At 39.2% G+C, this 18,804-nt stretch overlaps 2 protein-coding genes and 4 non-coding genes across 6 annotated transcripts; 4 read left to right on the top strand and 2 right to left on the bottom strand.

The window, feature by feature from the left end:
• The first annotated feature begins 553 nt into the window (after positions 1 to 553).
• On the top strand, positions 554 to 674 carry LOC113284714. The gene has a single exon (XR_003328338.1). It is a non-coding gene; the product is annotated as a U5 spliceosomal RNA (small nuclear RNA).
• A 477-nt stretch (positions 675 to 1,151) lies between these two features.
• On the top strand, positions 1,152 to 1,307 carry LOC113284699. The gene has a single exon (XR_003328329.1). It is a non-coding gene; the product is annotated as a U4 spliceosomal RNA (small nuclear RNA).
• A 556-nt stretch (positions 1,308 to 1,863) lies between these two features.
• On the top strand, positions 1,864 to 2,027 carry LOC113284748. The gene has a single exon (XR_003328365.1). It is a non-coding gene; the product is annotated as a U1 spliceosomal RNA (small nuclear RNA).
• Positions 2,028 to 2,128: 101 nt separating this feature from the next.
• On the bottom strand, positions 2,129 to 4,437 carry LOC113277225. Its single transcript, XM_026526371.1, has 3 exons — positions 4,044 to 4,437; positions 3,288 to 3,360; positions 2,129 to 2,539 (listed from the first exon to the last, which is right to left on the bottom strand). Exons 1-3 carry the CDS (start codon positions 4,070 to 4,072, stop codon positions 2,267 to 2,269), a joined length of 375 nt encoding a protein of 124 aa, XP_026382156.1. The 5' UTR covers positions 4,073 to 4,437; the 3' UTR covers positions 2,129 to 2,266.
• Positions 4,438 to 4,783: 346 nt separating this feature from the next.
• TRNAV-AAC lies at positions 4,784 to 4,857 on the top strand. Its single transcript has one exon. It is a non-coding gene; the product is annotated as a tRNA-Val (tRNA).
• Positions 4,858 to 6,919: 2,062 nt separating this feature from the next.
• Positions 6,920 to 7,643, bottom strand: LOC113277223 (60S ribosomal protein L39-1). The gene is made up of 3 exons (XM_026526370.1): positions 7,497 to 7,643; positions 7,308 to 7,411; positions 6,920 to 7,203 (listed from the first exon to the last, which is right to left on the bottom strand). Exons 1-3 carry the CDS (start codon positions 7,497 to 7,499, stop codon positions 7,155 to 7,157), a joined length of 156 nt encoding a protein of 51 aa, XP_026382155.1. The 5' UTR covers positions 7,500 to 7,643; the 3' UTR covers positions 6,920 to 7,154.
• Positions 7,644 to 18,804: the final 11,161 nt, after the last annotated feature.

The raw sequence follows: 18,804 nt of genomic DNA, 5'->3' as shown, positions 1-18,804 counted from the left end.
CTACGGCTGTTTCTCTTGAATGCCATCACCATCAGGTGAGTGGATATTATCGTGTTTGTTCACACAGTGCCAGCAAGTAAAGTTCCTAAAATCATTTTTGACAAGAATCATATTTGCTGAAGCCGCCTTTTTCAGTGGATAGACCTGCTGCATCCCAAATTTCTAAAAAAGCAACTGGTTCAAATCTAAAAGGTCTGCCCGGCAATCCTCAATTATAGTACTGAGCTGAAGGCAAGCCCCACGGTGACCTTAAATTCCAATTGGCTCAAACCATCACTAACTTCTAATTTTCCCCAATAGATGCTGAAAGACTCGTCATTGACTGCATATTGTCAGAATGTTAAGCAGAAGAAAATTCATTCACAACGATAATTTTTGACTACCAAGGCAACTAGCGGAATATATCAGAGACAGCATTACAAAAGGAGAAATTAGAAATATGACAGTCGAAATGAAAAAGAATTAGTGATTAGTCCTACATTGAGTAACAAGCACAACTGTACTCAAAATACTTTGCATAAAATAAGCACTTGACACCTCCTAATGATCCACGCAGCCGTGCGGTAAGCACAAAGCGAACTATTCTTTCGCCTTTTACTAAAGAATACCGTGTGCTTGCCGTTTATAAGCGGCATACGCCTATTTTTGGAGGGTTTCTCCTTTTCAAGGGGAACCCAACAAATATTCAAAACCAATCTTTTAGTATCCAAGGAGGGGTTTGCTCTCTTACCCTTCGCCAATTCATAAAGCATGTGCTTGTCAGTTGTCATATCAACTGGCAAAATGAATGAACCACCTGTAGAAACACCAAACACATTACCTAACAGCCAAAAATCTGTCCAATGTGCTTGTCATTCATCATTTCTAGTGTTTTTATCACGAGGTAGCTAAGTGTCTTAAAAATCATGATTCCCTTAACAACAATGATGATTATAATTTCATCAACCACCTGTCTCTAATTCTACCAGAAAGGCCAGTTGTTTCTCAAGAGAAAATGCTCGGGCTCATGATTTTAGCAACTCGGTCTTGTCCAAACTGCAGTTACTTCATTTTTAAAGAGCCAACAATTATTAGTCCCACCTTATTCGAATCAGAGTTAGGGGTGTGGGTAGAGGTATTATAAAAGGTAGTTGATGCAGTCAGTCCAAGGCATCTTTGCGCTTGGGGCAATGACGCAGCTAATGAGGTAATAACCGAGGCGCGTCAATTGCTGGTTGAAAACTATTTCCAAAACCCCTCCTCGGCCTTGGGTCTCTCAGGGCCGTCGAGAATTTCTGGAAGGGCTCCCTCTAATCAAGGGTAAAGCCCTACAATTCTTAAAACTAATTTTTTTTTTGGAAGGATGAACAGAGAAGAGCTCGTATCATTAGATTAAAAAACTCAGTGCCTACTTGCAGAATCAAGTCCTGATTGGTTTGTCTTCTAAACTCATGGGGAGCTAGAATTCGGTTGTTGCCTAGATAGTGGGTTTTGGGAGACATGCAACAAGAAAATAAAATTAGTTCGTATGAAGATCTGGATCAATGCCACAACCAAAGGTGAGTGAATTAGAATGGCCCAATGAAAGTTTACACTCAGACTGAAACTGGAGAATTGATTCTAGCTTCTTATAAGCTTTTAATGAACGGAAAACACCAAGAATGCATGAGTGAGTGTAAATCATAATGATAACAAAAATATAAGAATGCACCACTAGATCATCGAATGTTGCAAATTTCCAATATTCATTTTGATTGTTGCACAGGGAAAAGAACTACATAGTGAGTTTCACTCTAACAAAATGGTTAGTCCCACATTTCTTGTGCCAATCCAAGAGACAGGAAAAGACAGACTATAAAGAGAGGAGAGGTAGAATTGAAAAACATACTTACCTGGACGGGGTCTATGGATGATCATGAAGGTCCATGGCCTAGGTTAGTGACCTCCATTGCACATTAAGGAGGGGTGCTCGCCTAAGATCTCCCCAAGAGGGAGAGTCTACGTCATAATTTGTTCCTGAGGGGGGAAAGCGTCCGCGCTGCCCCCTGCCAAATCTTAAAACTAAAGTTTGCTGCTTAATTATTGAAAGAAGCTGCTCTTGCTTAAGGTTGCTGCTTAATTGCAGTTCCATTGAATATTGAATGAGTACATAAAAAAAAAAAACCACATTTCCTCTTATGGTTTTCTTCTACAGCACTTGACATAAACAGACGAAATTTGAAGGACAATGCAAATTTCCCCTTTTCTTAAGAGGGAAAGAGCGTACTCTCCAGCATCAATAAGGTCCTCAATGTTGTGAAGGGATTGGGATTCCTCTTCTGCGCCTAGCATGAAGATAGCACGAGCCTCTGCTTTCTTGGCCAATCTTTGCTGCTAAGTTCATGAGAAGTTTTCGGGAGTTGAGGCTTCTTAATATCTGATGGTATAGAGAGAGGACTCGTCCTCTATTCCTCGCCAAGTCCTTGGCTGTTTCCCATATCAGACCCTTATCCATATTCCCTAGCAACAATGAATTAGCTGTCTTCTCATTGTAAATCAAGATATTTGATATCTTCCACCACTGTACGCAAATCAAGCACTTGTCAGTCTGCATCTGATTTTTATTATATACCAGAGTTTGGTCCAATGATCAACAGTTTGGATTCTAGAGCTGACTCATCAAAACAAAAAGCTCCAAGGAAATAAAAATGGTCATAATTCATAATGCACAACTAAATGCAAACAAAGTAAGCTTATTAAGTTGAATAGTTCTGCATCGTTCTTCCATATCATGCCTGGGAATCAGAATTATAAGAGAAATGGCCCATACAACTTATGCAAAATGTAGATCCAAATGCATAGAGACACACAACTACAGCCCTGACTAAGTCTTTGACAATCGATGTATCATTGTCAAAGACAAGCAAGCAAATAAAACATGTGACATATCAAAGCCAAACAGTTAAGTTGCCGACTAACAAGGTACAGAGATTCACTCAAGCAACTCACACTCAACTAGCACATGATGAAGGTCAGCTACCTAAAACTGCATTCACCCTCGTGACAAATTTGTTTCAATTACATAAACTTTTCAAAAATTGCATAGCATGGTTTCTTGTTTTGATATATCTCCTTCATCAAAACGCATATGGAAGGAAGTGTGTATAACTCCAATGATGGCAATATTTTCAAGGACATGAAGATTCAATGAGACCCAATTTCTTAGAAAGCCTCAAACCACTCAAAAACGGCGCTAATCGAAACAGGCTGTATCATTAATCATCATCTCAAGAAAACTATGAGGATTAGAAAATGAATGGTGCACCTACCAGTAGAGATCCACCATCACCACCAAAGATATCTTCAAGCTCCTCCCTTCGGTCTCTGACGCGCGCGATGAGCCTGCCATTCCATTTCAATTAAAATCGGACTTTTCATTTAATATTTCTTCAACCATAAATACACATTTACACAAAATGGTTGGTTTAACATTTTCTCTTGTTTCTTTTCCAGTCAATTTCTCTTACTGTGGTGACCATTATATTAAGCTCAAGAAATTAAGAAACATTTAGCAGCATAAACGAAATGTTGGGGATAAATAGTGGTTTCCACAAAAATACCACCATGCAGGAAATGTAAGAGTAGTGCTTGTAAAATTAGGAGAACATACATCAACCAATAATCAAAATTGATTGCGAAGTAGATTACTCAAGCTAAACTAAAAATAAACACCGAGTTGAACGGTTTGCTTTCAATGATGAGTACTACTCTTCGTTATCTCTCTATTAAGATATTCAACTGCGATTTTCTTCAATTAAGCACAATCGCACAACAAATGAGACACTCATATCGATTTTTTCATTGGAGTATTTTGTCAAACAGTTGCAGTTCATGTAACAGACATTGTATTTTACACAGTTGAAGTTCAACATACAACCAAGGTTTCATAAAAGCTTCATTCATGAGAACCATTACATCTAAACGCATTCAAAATTTCATGAAAACCCATTCAAATTTTGGGACGGTTACCCTCAGCAAATGCTAAATTTCAAAACCAATCTTTAAATCTCCTTGGCTTGGCTAACCTAATAAAATTCCGAGTTTGGCAGAGCATGTAACACGACGCATCAACTCTTTGGATTGCCACGAGAAATTTCGCTGTTGTACCATGACTGTTTCTTTCGATTCTCTTTGGTTTACCTCAATGTTTGTGGATCCGTTGTTTGGGCCTGTGTCTCAACCTAGCTACTACTGCCATGGTATGATGCCATATTAATTGCAGAAGACCAACAATAAACCTCTGGTAAACAACTTCTACAAAAATAACCAGGCTATACAGGGAAGACTAAGAATCTCTACTGACTTGTGCCAAACCCATGGATTGGCTAAATCAAGAAAATTTCATGACATGTGCCTCAAATCTAAGATATCTCTCATGCTACTATACATTTGCTTAATGATGAGAACATAATCGAATATTAGGCAATAATCGAATGTAAGAGAAATATGGAACAGATGCTAATACCCCTAAAGTTGCTGGCAAGTTTCCATTTTGGGACATGCCCACTTAGGCCAAACTTTGACAGTCCTGTTCTTTATTAGTAGTAGTGAGACGTGCAGTTCATGTATACTAGTCGAAAGCAAGCAAAAGAGCAGATGTTCATACCCCTATCAGCATAATGCACTCATACCAACTTATTTCCATAGTTGAGTTCACCTTGGTACCTTAATGCAAGTTCTGTTTCAGAGTCCAAAATCTTTTGTGATAGGACTATTCGTTTGTACAAAAGTTAAGGATATTTCATTAAGCTTTCAGGCCAACAACGGTTTCGTGGTGTAGTTGGTTATCACGTCAGTCTAACACACTGAAGGTCTCCAGTTCAAACCTGGGCGAAGCCATCAATTTTTATGATCTTTTTTATTAAGATATACATTCATTTTTTTCCGATGAGGAGATTGAAGAAACAAAAGAAGAGTTCATGTTTCTTGTGTTGTTTTAAGTAATTCTGAGAACTATCTCATCTCATTCTTTCCAACTTCATGGAGTGATATTCTTTCTTGTTTGATTGGTTTCAGATACTCCATATTTACTCGGAATACATTCAATCTTCATCTTCAACAGCTTAAGCTTCTTGGATAAATTTCGATGGTTATCATGTTTGTTCTTCTCATATCCCGACTATTGGTTGTACTTTTGCCTTTGACTATTTAGACTAGAACCTAAAGACATGCCTCCAATTTGAGATACTTCTACTTGTGGCATAAACAGGAAACAGCCGCACTTAAGTTTCTAACAGTCGCAAAACTAAACAGATGCCTCTAATTTGAGATACTTTTACTTCAGATGGTGGCGTGAAACAAGAAACAAGGAAAGCCACAATATGATGAATCCTTGGCTAAAGAAATATCAGAATCTAAATAATCAAGTCAAAAACAACAAAATGCACACCAAGCAGCGACTTTAATTACCTATTTGTCTCTACTGATTGTGCAGTCAGTCCATTTTCAACCACTAACCAGGCACCCAATACATGGAAGAGTAACAAACCCTAACATTATATCTATCCACGCTGATGTTTCAAAAAGACAGAGAGAGAGAAGATGTTAGCAAAGATGAGGTATCTCTTTTCCTATATCCAAACCCAGGCATTGATTAAAACAAGAACATTTCATAACGTAGTGCCACAAACCTAAGATATCTACTGATGCTACTACACATCTGACATCTACTAAATGATGAAGAACCTATGAATGTCCTCAAGCTCTATAACGGAATCTTAGTCAACAATCCAAATGATAATGCTAGAGACCTAGCAGTTGTCATGTATACTATTCAAGAATAAGAAATGGAACAGAACACATGGACCAGATGATACCCAAATTTATATACTTCAACTTGATTTGAGATTTCAATTCCTGTCAACTGGCTGGCATGCAGCTAAACTTCAGAATCAGACAAACCCTATATTCACATAAAGCTAAACTTCAGAATCAGATGAGTTACTCAATAGTCAATATCCAGATTTCAACTTCAGGATCAGATTTACCCTATATCATAGAATTACTCAATAGTCGATATCCATTTGTCAACTCTATAAATAATCACAGGATAACAAGAAGTGCTCAAAATCTGATTGATCGAACTTTAGAAGTATTTGGAACACAATTGGTATCTCTAAGTCAAAACTAAAATCTTGAGATTATAACATCTTTTTAATTAAACTGAGAAACAAAAACAGGTCTAAGAAAAAATCGAAAACAAGCAGGGTATGATGAATTCTTGACTCAAGAAAATTTCATGACATTTGCCTCATGTGCCTCAAATCTAAGATATCCACTGATGTACTATACATTTGCTAAATGATGAGAATGTATGAGTGTCCTCAGGCACTATAACGGAATATTAGGCAATAATCAAAACTGCTAGATCAAAATCATAAAGCTAGAGACCAAGATGATATAACTAATTGTGAGGGGCAAACTGCAAAGTGCACTCCATGTACTCAAATCGAATGTAAGCAAAAGGAACAAAACTGGACCAGTTGCTAATACCCCCTAAAGTTGTTTGCAAGTTTCTATACTTACACTCAATTTGCAGTTTCAATTCTTCATGTCCACTTAGGCCTAACGTTCAGAGTCCTGTTCTTTATTAGTAGTTGAAAGCAAGCAAAGGAACAGAACAGAAGGACCAGATGCTCATACCCCTAAAATCATTTTCAAGTTTCTATACTTCAACTTGATTTGAGGTTTCAATTCTCCGTGTCAACTTAACCTAGCTTTCAAGTCACTCAGTTCATTCCCCAGTTACAATGATCATTCCCCTACAGCTTCTTCACACAAACATAAACTAAGAATCAGATAAACCCTAGATGATCATTCATACAGCTTACTCACATCAACATAAACTGCAAAGCTAAACCATAAATCATACAGTTACTCAAAATCTATTCTTCAACACTAAAAATAATAATAATAATCTCAGAAAACTGTATTAAGAATGGCAATGTATAACAAGTGGTGCTCAAAGTATAATTAGTCGAAACTTTAGACGTAGTAATTAAAGAACACATTTGATATCTCTAAAACAAAACCGAAATCCTGAGACTATACCATACTTGTACTTGAACTGAGAAACAAAAACATGTCTAAGAAATAACCGTAAACAAGCTCTAATCATCAACAAACAACCCATCCATCTAGAATCCAAGCTTGGTTCTGCGCCAGTGTCTGCGCTTTGCGTTGTACCTAATAGCAATTTACACAAAAACCAAATAATAAGAACCATATGAAAAACGAATCAAGCAAACTTGAAATGTAAAATCAGAGAAGAAAAATCAAAGGATTTATACCTGATAGTGTTGTCAGTCCTCATCCTAATCCAGTGAGGGATAGGCCTGTTCTGCCTCATCTTCTTCGCCAGTTTCTTCTTAATCATGAATGACTTGTGGGAAGGCTACAGACATAGATCAGACTTAGATGAAATCGAAACTGCTAATCAAACAAAACCCTAATCGAAATCGAAAGATAGAGAGATTCACCATTTTTGCTGCTGCTGCTGCTGCTGCTGCTTCTGGTGTGGAACCAAGAGTTGTCGGCTCTCTTTTCTCTTCTGCGATAAAACCCTAGAAAGAAAAGAAGGATAAAATGACGAGTAACTTTAATATAAGGGTTACGGTTTGTCGAAATGGATTTGGGCATGTGGGATAGGGTCTGGGAATGGAATGTCCATGTTATAACACCTAGGTAGGGGTGAGCAAAAAGTCCGGAACCGCGGACTTCATCCGTATCCGTCCGTAAAATCACGAGTGAAACTCAATCCGCAAGATTTATGAGCCGGATACGGGTGAGATTCTTAAATCCGCACTTTTAACGATTTGGTTGCGGTTGGATTTTGAAATCCGCGGATTCATCCGCACCGTAGGGTAATTAAACAAACATAAAGTCACATTATTATGACCTCTACTGTATTAGGAACGGTCCGCGAGTTATAACTTCAGAGGTGTCACCATCCTTCCGCAAAAAACCCATCAAAACAAAAGTAACACAAAAACCCCATCGAAACAAAATTAACACAAAAACCCTAAATTTAAATGTTGGTCTCATCAAATTTTATGATGAAACCAAAATAAAATTTGATGAAACCAACATTTAAAATTGGGGTTTTTGTATCAATTTTTAAAAATTCGGGATTTTTGTATCAATTTTATTTACGGTGGAGTTTTAATGGATCCCAACATTTACGTGGATTTTTGTACCACAAATTTGGTCACTTTGAATTTTTATGACTGGTTTTGTATTTGGAAACTAGTAATGTATAAGACAAAGCTCTTCTTGTATTATTGCATTATGATGGAAAATGGAGTACGACTTGGAAGCATAATACTAATTCTTGTTCTCTACTTGTAAAGATCAAGCCACGAAAATGTACCGCAACTTTGTCAAAAATCGTTGCACTTTTCATGTTTAGGACTAATTTGACTTAGGTAAAACCTGGACAGTACTCAAGAAAGCTCTTCAAGAAATAAAATAAAATTAATCACTTGAATTAGTACTACACTAATACTTTTCAAATGGGAAAATTAGGCTAAGGTTCAATCCATGGATAACCCATAATATGAGGTCCTTAATTAAAAGAAGTTTAAATCTAGGTCCCGAGTTATTAAAAGACATTCATGCCCTTTTATATATTGTCAAGCCCCAAATTAAGAACATTATTGAACCCTGATTTTGGGCATACCTAAATCTTTCTAGGCATACAAAACAATAGGCCCATCTTGGGTGACCTTATAAAGGATGTCCTATGGGTAGTTCAACTATCTATATACCCTTAATACAAAAATCTAAAATCAGTTTTCTAAAAAATCAAAATCAGTTTCCTTTACCATCTCTTCTTCTTCCTCCTCCTCTAGCCGAACTCTTCCCCCTCCCGCGAAAAAAAAATTCATCATTGTGATTACTTGTCGATTCGTAAAAATTTGATCGTCGATTAAACTCCACCAAATAATGACTCGCACAAAGAAAAGCAGGGACTAGGCAAACCAAATCGTCTTTTAATCCATCAATTGAAGAAGAAGAACCAATTGAAGATGAAGGTGTAGAAACTGAAAATCAACCACCAATTGAACCAGATATTGAACCAACTGCATCTCCAACTCCGGAAATGAGGATAAGAAAGCAAGTTTTACAAACCCAATTTCTTATTTGCTGTTTTTCATCGATTAAATGACGGTTACAGTGTTGGGTTCGGCTCAAAATTGAGTTGCGTTTTTAGCCGAACTGTTCTTCACAAAAGCTTCCTGTAAGTGTATATGCACAGTTCCGCATGAAATTTCATGAAATTTCAAGCCAGACCTAGTCACAGATAGAGATGCATAGGGGTTCGGCGTATTCGATAATCATAATATGTACCGAACCTAGCACATGTACGAGGTTCGCCTATTACGGTATTCTCAATATGTGCGGAACCAATAACAATATTTTAACCCAAAAAATAACAAATTGATGTTCGGCTCATACGATTTTCGAAATATAAGCCGAACCAGTAATTATTTTTTTTCCGAGCTATTCAGGATGTTGTTCGGCTTACTATGAAACTTTCATATAAGTCAAACTAGTGTTTAGCAAAAGGGTTGGAATTGAAAATTATAGGTTCGGCGCATGCAGTAAACAGATTCAGTGAGCCGAACCGTTCATCAATCAATAGATTCGGCTCATAGATGTGAGCCGAACCTCAACCTGTTTCGCCGAACCATGATCCAAAAAATCATCTAAACAACCTTTATAATTCTGAAAATTATCTTAATGATGAGTGCCAAATATTGCATATATTTATCCCTTTTTGTTGGCATTTAACTCATCTTTTGTGCATTAATTCTACATTTTATCCCATATTCTGTATTTTCATTGTTTTCAAGAATAAATATTTTTCTTACTTAATTTTATATTTTTAGGTAATAAATAAAGTTTGGATGAATTGCGGAGCGGAATAGAGCAGAAAAGTAGTGAAAAGCCGGAAGAAATTACGCAAGGAAGCCGCAAAGAATGGAGCGCACGTCCAAAAAGCTAGGAATGGGCTCAAGAAGGAAGAATTGTTCTTAAAGAAGATATGGGCTTGGCATACCCAAGGCCCAAAACCCTCACCCAAACCCATTTCCAATATCCAAACCCGCCTCCATCTTCAGCCGTCGGATTGGATCCATCTCATCATCCAATGGTCGCTTCATCGTCGTTCATCGAAATCGGAAGCTCCTGTCTAACACTACAACACCTAACTCCATCTGGCACCGTTAGTTTCGTTGTATATCTGCATCCAACGGTCGCTGCCAGCCTCTTCACTTTTAGCCGTTAGATCGATCCATCATCTCCACATCCCACGGCTCATCCTCGCTGTTCATCCAATTTGCTACAACCGCCCAACACCCGAGCACCCGATACCTATACCCATACCAAACATCCCCTTCCCCTTCTTCCATCGACATCTCCTCCTCCATACCCTGTGCAGAACCACCACCACCTTCTCCACCTGCTCTGACCTCGCCACCACCACTCCCTACGCCACCAAACCAACCCTAAACCTAAACCCATCATTACCATCACGTCCTATCTCTTTATCAACCACTAATTTCTCCAATTTCTCATCTTTCTTCTCACTGAAACCCTAGGTGAGAAATTGGGGATATAAGTGATGTTAAAGCAACAATTGGAGCATGATATGAACGAGGAGAAGTAATTGGAGAGTGGGTTGACGAGATGGAGTGAGTATCTCAACACATTAGGTAAATCAATTTTACCTAATTTTCTGTTTTTGGGGAAAAGGGGTTGGAACCCTAATTCTGATATGGGGAGTATAAATTTGTAATGTTTTGTGTGAGGGGGGCATCAATAGGTATCTCTGGACTAGCCAGAAAAACATTTTGTTCTGTTTTCATTGCAATTCCAATTTCAGTTCTTCTTATGCAATTAACAGTGAATGTGTGCATGTTGTTTTCAATTATCTTGAATGTTGAATGTTGCTTGAATTATCATACTCAATGAATGTTATTGCTAGTTACATGTTTAGCATGAGTTAAACTGCATTAGGCTGAGGCTCAGATGAATCCTAGTGCATTGTCAAATGGTGAATTGCTAGGATAGTTATCCGGATGTATGTTTTGATTGAGCAATGGGAAGAGATTAATGCTCATAGTGCCTGTGATTGATTGTTCTGTCAAAAGACAGTCAATGCTAGGGGCAAACTAGGGAGCAAATTAGTTTTCCTCCCATTCTAGATGTATGCATAGGATTTTCAACTCAACCTAGGATCACACTGCTTGGCTAGGACACAAAGGTGGATTCTAAGCCCTTAGCTTAGCCACAATCCCTTTTACAGTCACTTAAATTCAGTTCAGTTTATTTCCTTGCCTGTTTTGCCTGTTTTTCTTGCATTTTGAAGCTGTGTGCACTGAAGTCAGTGCACAAACTCACCCCTGCCCTTGGCTCACAGCCTTGGTTCATGCCATTTGCCCTCTTTGTTTCACTGCCACTATAACATTGTGATCTTGCATCTTGTTTTACATCATTTGCTAGCTTAGGAAAACTTCTTGTATGCTCCCACTCCCTGTGGACTAACCCCTACTCATCCCTATACTATAAAGCTTGGCCTTGTATACTTGCAAGTGTTTTTGTGTTTTTCATTCCACACCAAGTTTTTGGCGCCGCTGCCGGGGAGCTGGCTGCCATATTTTTGAAGTTTTCATTGATGTTCTGTGGCCTTGTTGTGCTTGAAGCTGTTGTGGCCTTGCTGTGCTTGAAGTTGTCTGAGATCATTGCAATCTTGTTCACTTGCAGGTGCTGTTGGAGCTGGTGCTAGGAGAAGCTGCCTGACCCTGGTGCAGCTTCTGTTGCTGGAGTTGTGCTGTATTTTTGTTGTTGCTGTTGCTGTACTGAGTTGCTGCTGCTGCTGCTATTGCTGGAGCTGGTGAACCAAGCCTGCTGCTGCCAAGCCAAAGCAACTGGGCTGCCAACTGAAGCTGCTGGGCTCTGCCTTCTACTGGTGGGCTTGTACTTCTCTGAACTGGGCTTCACCAACTTCAACTGAACTGGGCTTGCCGAGTGCTGCTGGGCTCTGCCTTCTTCTGTTGCTGGGATCGTGGTCTTCTGTGAGCTGGGCTTCGTTGCTGCTGCTGCTAGGCTCTGTTCCACCTGTTGTTGCTGGGCTTGAGCGTGAGCTGCTAAGGACGATCCTAAAGCCCAACTGGGCTGTGCAACTAAAAGGGGACCAAAAGCCTATTTTTGGGCTTCCCTCCAAAAATCAAGTAAGCCTAACCCATGAGTTAACCCACTTGGGCCTCATTTAAATTCAAATTCGGGCTTGTAATAATTAATTTAATTATTTAGTTGGGATTGTAATAATTTTTATTTTTTCCTTTATTTTCTTTTTCTTTTTCTTTTTTCTTTGGGACTGTAATTATTTTTTGTCTTTATTTTTCTTTTATTTTTTCTTTTTCTTTTTCATTTTCTTTTATGGGCTTGTCTTAGTTATTATTATTGTTTTTATTTTCTTTTATGGGTTGTGCTAATTTATGCTAGGTTTAGTTCAAAATTTTTTCCAAAGCCCAATTTTAAACCAAAAAACCAAAATCCCTTGTTAGTCCAACACCCATTCAAAACCAAATCTTCGTAACCCTTGTGGGCCAAATTGTTTCCGATTGCTCTGTCTGACCAACATGATAGTTGAGGTACCTACAAGGACATGATTGTGACCTATAGAGACCAAACAAACAGACTTGTTAGAATTAATCAAGAAGAACCTATCGAAATTTTGAGTTCTGAGGTAGACATCCCAGATCAATCCGAAACAATGGGAGAACCCCGTACCCTCAAGGATTATATGTACCCAACTAGAGCCCGTCAACCTTCTTGTATTGTGCTACCTGAGGATAATGGCCATTATGAGCTGAAATCGAGCACAATACAGATGCTTCCTATTTTTAGAGGTGTTGAGAATGAAAACCCGTACCACCACGTGAGAGAATTCGAGGAAATTTGCGGAACTCTACGTTTCACTCAAATGTCTGACGAAACTCTAAAGTTAAGGCTCTTTCCTTTCTCCCTGAAAGATAAGGCAAAGGCCTGGCTCTATGCTTTACAGCCTCAATCCATCATGATATGGGATGACCTCATAAAGGAGTTTTTCAAAAAGTTTTTCCCAAATCACAAGACTGCGACAATTCGTCAAAGTCTGAATAGCTTTGTGCAATTAGAGGGTGAGACCTTAGCTAGATACTTGGAGAGATTCAATGAATTATTGCTCCAATGTCCCCATCATGGTTTTGAAAAATGGAGACTTGTGCAAATTTTGTATGAAGGTCTAGATGTGTCCACCCGAACAACGGTTGAGTCGATGTGTAATGGTCTATTCGTAGACAAAACTACTGATGCGTCTTGGGACTTCTTGATTGAAGTAGCTGAAAAGACGCAACAATGGGAATCCATCCGTGAACCCAGAAAGACTACATCCGAAGCGAAGGCTTTTAGGATTGAAGCAGATTTCGAGGGAAGAGCAAACATGGCATCAATAGTTAGGAGATTAGAAGAGTTAGAACTACATAAAAATTCAAAACCTTCCACCACTACTCTCCGAGAACATGTCGCTTCGTCTGTATGTGCCGCTTGTAACGATCCCAACCATCAATTCCAAAATTGTCCCTTGCTTGCAGTCCAGGAATCTAGGCTTGAACAGGCACATGCCATGTTTCAAAAACCAGAGCATAACCCTTATTCACAGACCTACAATCCAGGATGGAGGAACCACCCCAACTTTTCATGGTCCAAAGGCCCACTCAGGAGGACCATCTCAACCCAATCAGAGCTATCAAAACAATCAGGGATATCAAAATCAAGGTTATCCCTAGAAACCCTCAACAACAATCAATCCTCAACACAATACCGACAAGAGAATCCACCCTAGAGGAATGTTCCAGAGTTGATGCAAGTCAGAAAAATCTAGATCAAAAGATGGATCAAATGTTCCATGTGAGAGAGAAAAGGGTAAACTTCCGAGCCAACCCCAACAAAATCCAAAGAGGATATTTCAAACAGGCTCTCACTGAAACCTCACCCGATCAATCCATGCCATTACCACCCTCCGAAGTGGTAAAGTCATCGAGAACAACGTGGGCGAACCTAATGAATCTGATACAAATTCCACCGTCTCCACAACCCCAGAAAACCAAAGAATCTGAGCAAGTTGGAAAGCCTGACAATTCTACTGCTGTGAATGTCCCTTTGCCAACTCATTCTCCTGTTGCCCCCATTTCCTCAAAGATTGATCTATCAACAGAAAAGTACCCATTACAATGAGATGTTAGATCTGTTCAAGAGAGTCAATCAACATTCCTTTTCTTGAAGCAATCAGCAAATCCCTGCTTATGCCAAATTCCTCAAAGACTTGTGTACTCAAAAGCGCAAGCTCAATGTGCACAAACGTGCTTTCTTAGCTGAGCAGGTGAGTTCCATCATTCTGAACAAAACTCCACCCAAGTTTAGGGATCCAGGATGTCCAACAATTTCTTGCACTATAGGAGAACACACGGTCAATAAAGCGTTATTAGACCTAGGTGCAAGTGTTAACCTACTGCCATATTCTGTTTATGAGCAGTTAGGTCTTGGGGAGTTGAAGCAACATCTATCACTCTACAACTGGCAGACCGATCTGTCAAGATTCCTCGTGGAGTGGTCGAAGACGTTTTGATCAAGGTTGACAAATTCTATTTTCCCGTAGACTTCATTGTCTTAGACACTCAACCTGTACAAAACCCAGACTGTCACATTCCTGTCATCTTAGGACGTCCTTTCTTGGCTACGTCCAACGCATCATTAATTGTCGTAATGGAGTGTTGAAACTGTCTTTTGGCAACATGACGGTAGAATTGAATGTGTTCGATATTAGTCAACAACCTGTGAATCTTGATGATGATGATGTGCATGAAGTTAATATGATTGAAGGATTAATACAAGATTCGTTGACTAACATTCTATCCGTCGACCCCTTTCAAGCATGTATGGAGAACTTTAACTCAGATTCCTATGATGATGCATACTGTAGTGACGTCCTATCTCTGCTCGAATCTGTACCTCAAATGGACGTCACTGAAAGGAAATATGAAGTGGAACCACCCTTACTCTCTGATTCCAAGCTTATTCCATCCATTGTTGAGCCACCCAAGCTTGAATTGAAAACATTGCCTAGTACGTTGAAGTACGCATTCCTAGGTTCTTCTGATACTTTACCTGTCATTATTTCATCATGTTTAGACACGGAACAGGAAAGTAAGCTTTTAGAAGTACTTAAGGAACACAAAGAGGCCTTAGGATGGACCATCTCAGATCTCAAAGGAATTAGTCCCACCATTTGCATGCACCACATTAACCTTGAAGAGAATGCCAAACCATCTAGGGAAATGCAAAGGAGACTTAATCCTAACATGAGAGATGTAGTCAAAGGAGATCCTGAAACTACTTGATGCGGGTATCATATACCCAATACCCGATAGCAAATGGGTTAGTCCCATTCAAGTTGTGCCTAAGAAGTCAGGCATTACTGTAGTTCAGAACGACAAGAATGAATTAGTCCCTACTCGTACAACCACAGGATGGCGAGTATGCATCGACTACAGGAAGTTGAACACAGTAACAAGGAAGGATCACTTCCCGCTCCCTTTCATTGACCAAATGCTAGAACGTGTGTCTGGACACAGTCACTACTGTTTTCTAGATGGCTTTTCCGGTTATAACCAAATTCACATTGCTCCGAAGATCAGGAAAAAACTACATTCACGTGTCCATTTGGGACGTTTGCTTATAGACGTATGCCCTTCGGGTTGTGTAATGCACCTGCTACTTTTCAGCGTTGCATGATGAGCATTTTTTCTGACATGATAGATAGTTTTCTCGAGATCTTTATGGATGATTTCTCTGTTTTTGGTTCTCGTTTGATAATGTTTGAAGCATCTTGCCCTCGTGATGTCCAGATGTAAAAAAGAACCTTGTTCTAAATTGGGAAAATGCCATTTTATGGTGAATTCAGGAATAGTTCTAGGACACATCATCTCAGAAAAAGGAATTGAAGTATAAAGCTAAAGTTGACCTCATCACATTACCACAACCCTCTGTGAAGGGATCAGATCATTTTAGGTCATGCTGGTTTTTACCGGCGATTCATCAAAGATTTAGCAAAATCTCCAGACCTCTGTGCAGTCTTCTCTCCAAAGATGTTGCCTTCAATTTCGATGCTGCTTGTGTGAAGGCATGGGAGGAATTAAAAACCCTTCTCACCACGCCCTATAGTCCGACCACCCATGGAATTCCGTTCGAACTTATGTGTGATGCCTCTGATTATGCTGTTGGTGCTGTTTTAGGACAGCGAGTTGATAGACTACCATAGTGATATACTATGCTAGCAAAACCCTTAATGATCAACTCAATTACAACTACCGAGAAGGAATTGCTTGCCGTCGTTTTCGCATTAGACAAGTTTAGATCTTATCTGATAGGGTCTAAGATCATCATATACACAGACCATGCGGCTTTGAAGTATCTTCTTTCCAAGAAGGATGCTAAAGCTCGCCTTATTCGATGGATACTCTTATTACAGGAATTCGATCTCGAAATCCGTGATAAGAAAGGTTGTGAGAATGTGGTTGCTGATCATTTGTCTAGATTAACTTTAGAGTCTATTGATGAATTGAGCTGATTAGAGAATCATTCCCAGATGAACAGCTGATGTCTATCTCAGACCTTCCTTGGTTTGCTGATATTGTTAACTACCTCGCTACAGGTAGGATGCCCTCACGTTGGTCGAGACAAGACCGCTCTAAATTCTGGCTGAAGTTAAACATTTCCTTTGGGATGACCCATATTTGTTTAAGTACTGCCCGACCAAATCATTAGGAGATGTGTCCCCAACACTGAACAGAAAGATGTGATATCTTTCTGTCATGACCAAGCATGTGGAGGCCATTTCAGTGCCAAGAAAACCGCTGCAAAGATCTTGCAGTGTGGATTCTATTGGCCATCATTGTTCAAGGATTGCCATGATTATTGTGTTGCTTGTGAACGCTGTCAAAAGCTAGGAAGCATTTCGAGGAGAAACATGATGCCATTGAACCCCATTTTGATTGTGGAGATTTTTGATGTTTGGGGGATCGACTTCATGGGTCCATTCCCATTCTGACAGTTGTACATCCTAGTCGCAGTTGATTACGTTTCTAAGTGGGTAGAAGCCATAGCAACCAGAACAAATGACCACAAGGTGGTACTTTCATTTCTAAAGGAAAACATATTTTCACGTTTTGGTACCCCTAGAGCTATCATCAGTGACGGCGGTTCACATTTTCGTAACAAGTACTTTGAGTCTTTAGTACGCAAGTATGGCATAACTCACAAGGTTGCTACTCCTACTCACCACCCTCAGACGTGGACAAGTGAAGTTTCTAATAGGGAAATTAAGCACATTCTGAGAAGACGGTTAACCCGTCTAGGAAAGATTGGTCATTAGATTGAATGATGCTTTGTGGGCCTATAGAACAGCTTATAAGACACCAATTGGCATGTCCCCCTATCGTCTAGTGTATGGAAAGCCGTGCCATCTACCTGTGGAATTAGAACATCGTGCCTACTGGGCAAACAAGCAACTGAACTTTCTCTGGACGAAGCTGGAATTCAAAGGAAACTTCAACTCAACGAGTTGGAAGAATTGAGAAATGAGGCTTATGATAGTGCCAAGTTATATAAGCAGAAGATGAAGATGTTTCATGATAAGCGTATTCTGCGCAAATCCTTCACTCCTGGTCAGAAAGTCTTGCTGTATGACTCCCGATTACATCTTTTTCCAGGAAAACTGCGTTCCAGATGGAAGGGTCCGTACCTAGTACGCACAGTTTTTCCTCATGGAGCTGTAGAGCTGGAGGATGTCTCCAACAAGAACGTTTTCAAAGTCAACGGGCAGAGATTAAAGCCATTCCTTGAGCCATTTCCACCCGACATTGAAACAACCAACCTGGAGGACCCAGTCTATGTGGACTAAACTGGTCCACTCTTTCCCTAAATAACCAAAAAGTTTTCCAAATCTTTCCCTAAAAACCAAAATTTTTCTTTTCCCATCAAAACCAAATGTCTCCCAAAAACCAAATTTTTCCCAAAAAGTCCAATCCCATTAAAAACCAAATTTTCTTGTAGATAATGTGTTAGTTAAATTTCCTTTTGTATATATTTTGTGCTCATCCATTGTGACTCCTAATATGATGGATTTTTGCCTTGAATAACGGAGTTTTAATCGAGCTTTCGCCGTACAATCGGGTATTCTCTCTCCTTTTACTCTACTCAGCATGTTCCTCTTCATATATTGTTTTATAATTCTTTCCATATTTTGAAACATTGAGGACAATGTTTAGTTTAGGTTTGGGGGTATAGAGTAGATACCACGATAATATGCCATAATTGAAAACAAACTCCTCTTTTTGAAAAAAAATTGAAAAAAATCAAAAAAAAATTAAAAAAAAAAATCATAAAAATGGAGCTCATTTACCTTGAAATGTTGACTCTTGTGCAAATATGTAATTATTAGGAGTCTTAGTCTAGATATTTAGGCACCCTGATTCTAGCACAATTCACATAGTGATAAGAAATTTGCACGCGCACGATCTACCAATACATGTATGGCCTCGATCTTCAAGGTGTTTGATAGGAAGTTACGATTGCCAATCACTTTAGAATACTGAACGAAACTTGACTAGCTTGTTCTTTGGTTGGTTGGGATAGAAGGTGGAGGTTACATTAAGAAAGACAACCATCGAATTTAACTGGGTG

This window comes from Papaver somniferum, chromosome 5 (assembly GCF_003573695.1).
Source record: "Papaver somniferum cultivar HN1 chromosome 5, ASM357369v1, whole genome shotgun sequence".
Taxonomy (NCBI): domain Eukaryota; kingdom Viridiplantae; phylum Streptophyta; class Magnoliopsida; order Ranunculales; family Papaveraceae; genus Papaver; species Papaver somniferum.
This window is presented reverse-complemented; position numbering and strand designations above follow the sequence as displayed.

Coding starts and splice junctions, on each gene's coding strand:
- LOC113277225 (XM_026526371.1), bottom strand. CDS start 4,072: ATGCTCTGCCAAACTCGGAATTTTATTAG. Junction 3,361..4,043: donor CAAACTCGGAATTTTATTAG/GTTAGCCAAGCC, acceptor ATGGAATGGCAG/GCTCATCGCGCGCGTCAGAG. Junction 2,540..3,287: donor GTGATGGTGGATCTCTACTG/GTAGGTGCACCA, acceptor ATTTGCGTACAG/TGGTGGAAGATATCAAATAT.
- LOC113277223 (XM_026526370.1), bottom strand. Junction 7,204..7,307: donor AGGACTGACAACACTATCAG/GTATAAATCCTT, acceptor AATTGCTATTAG/GTACAACGCAAAGCGCAGAC.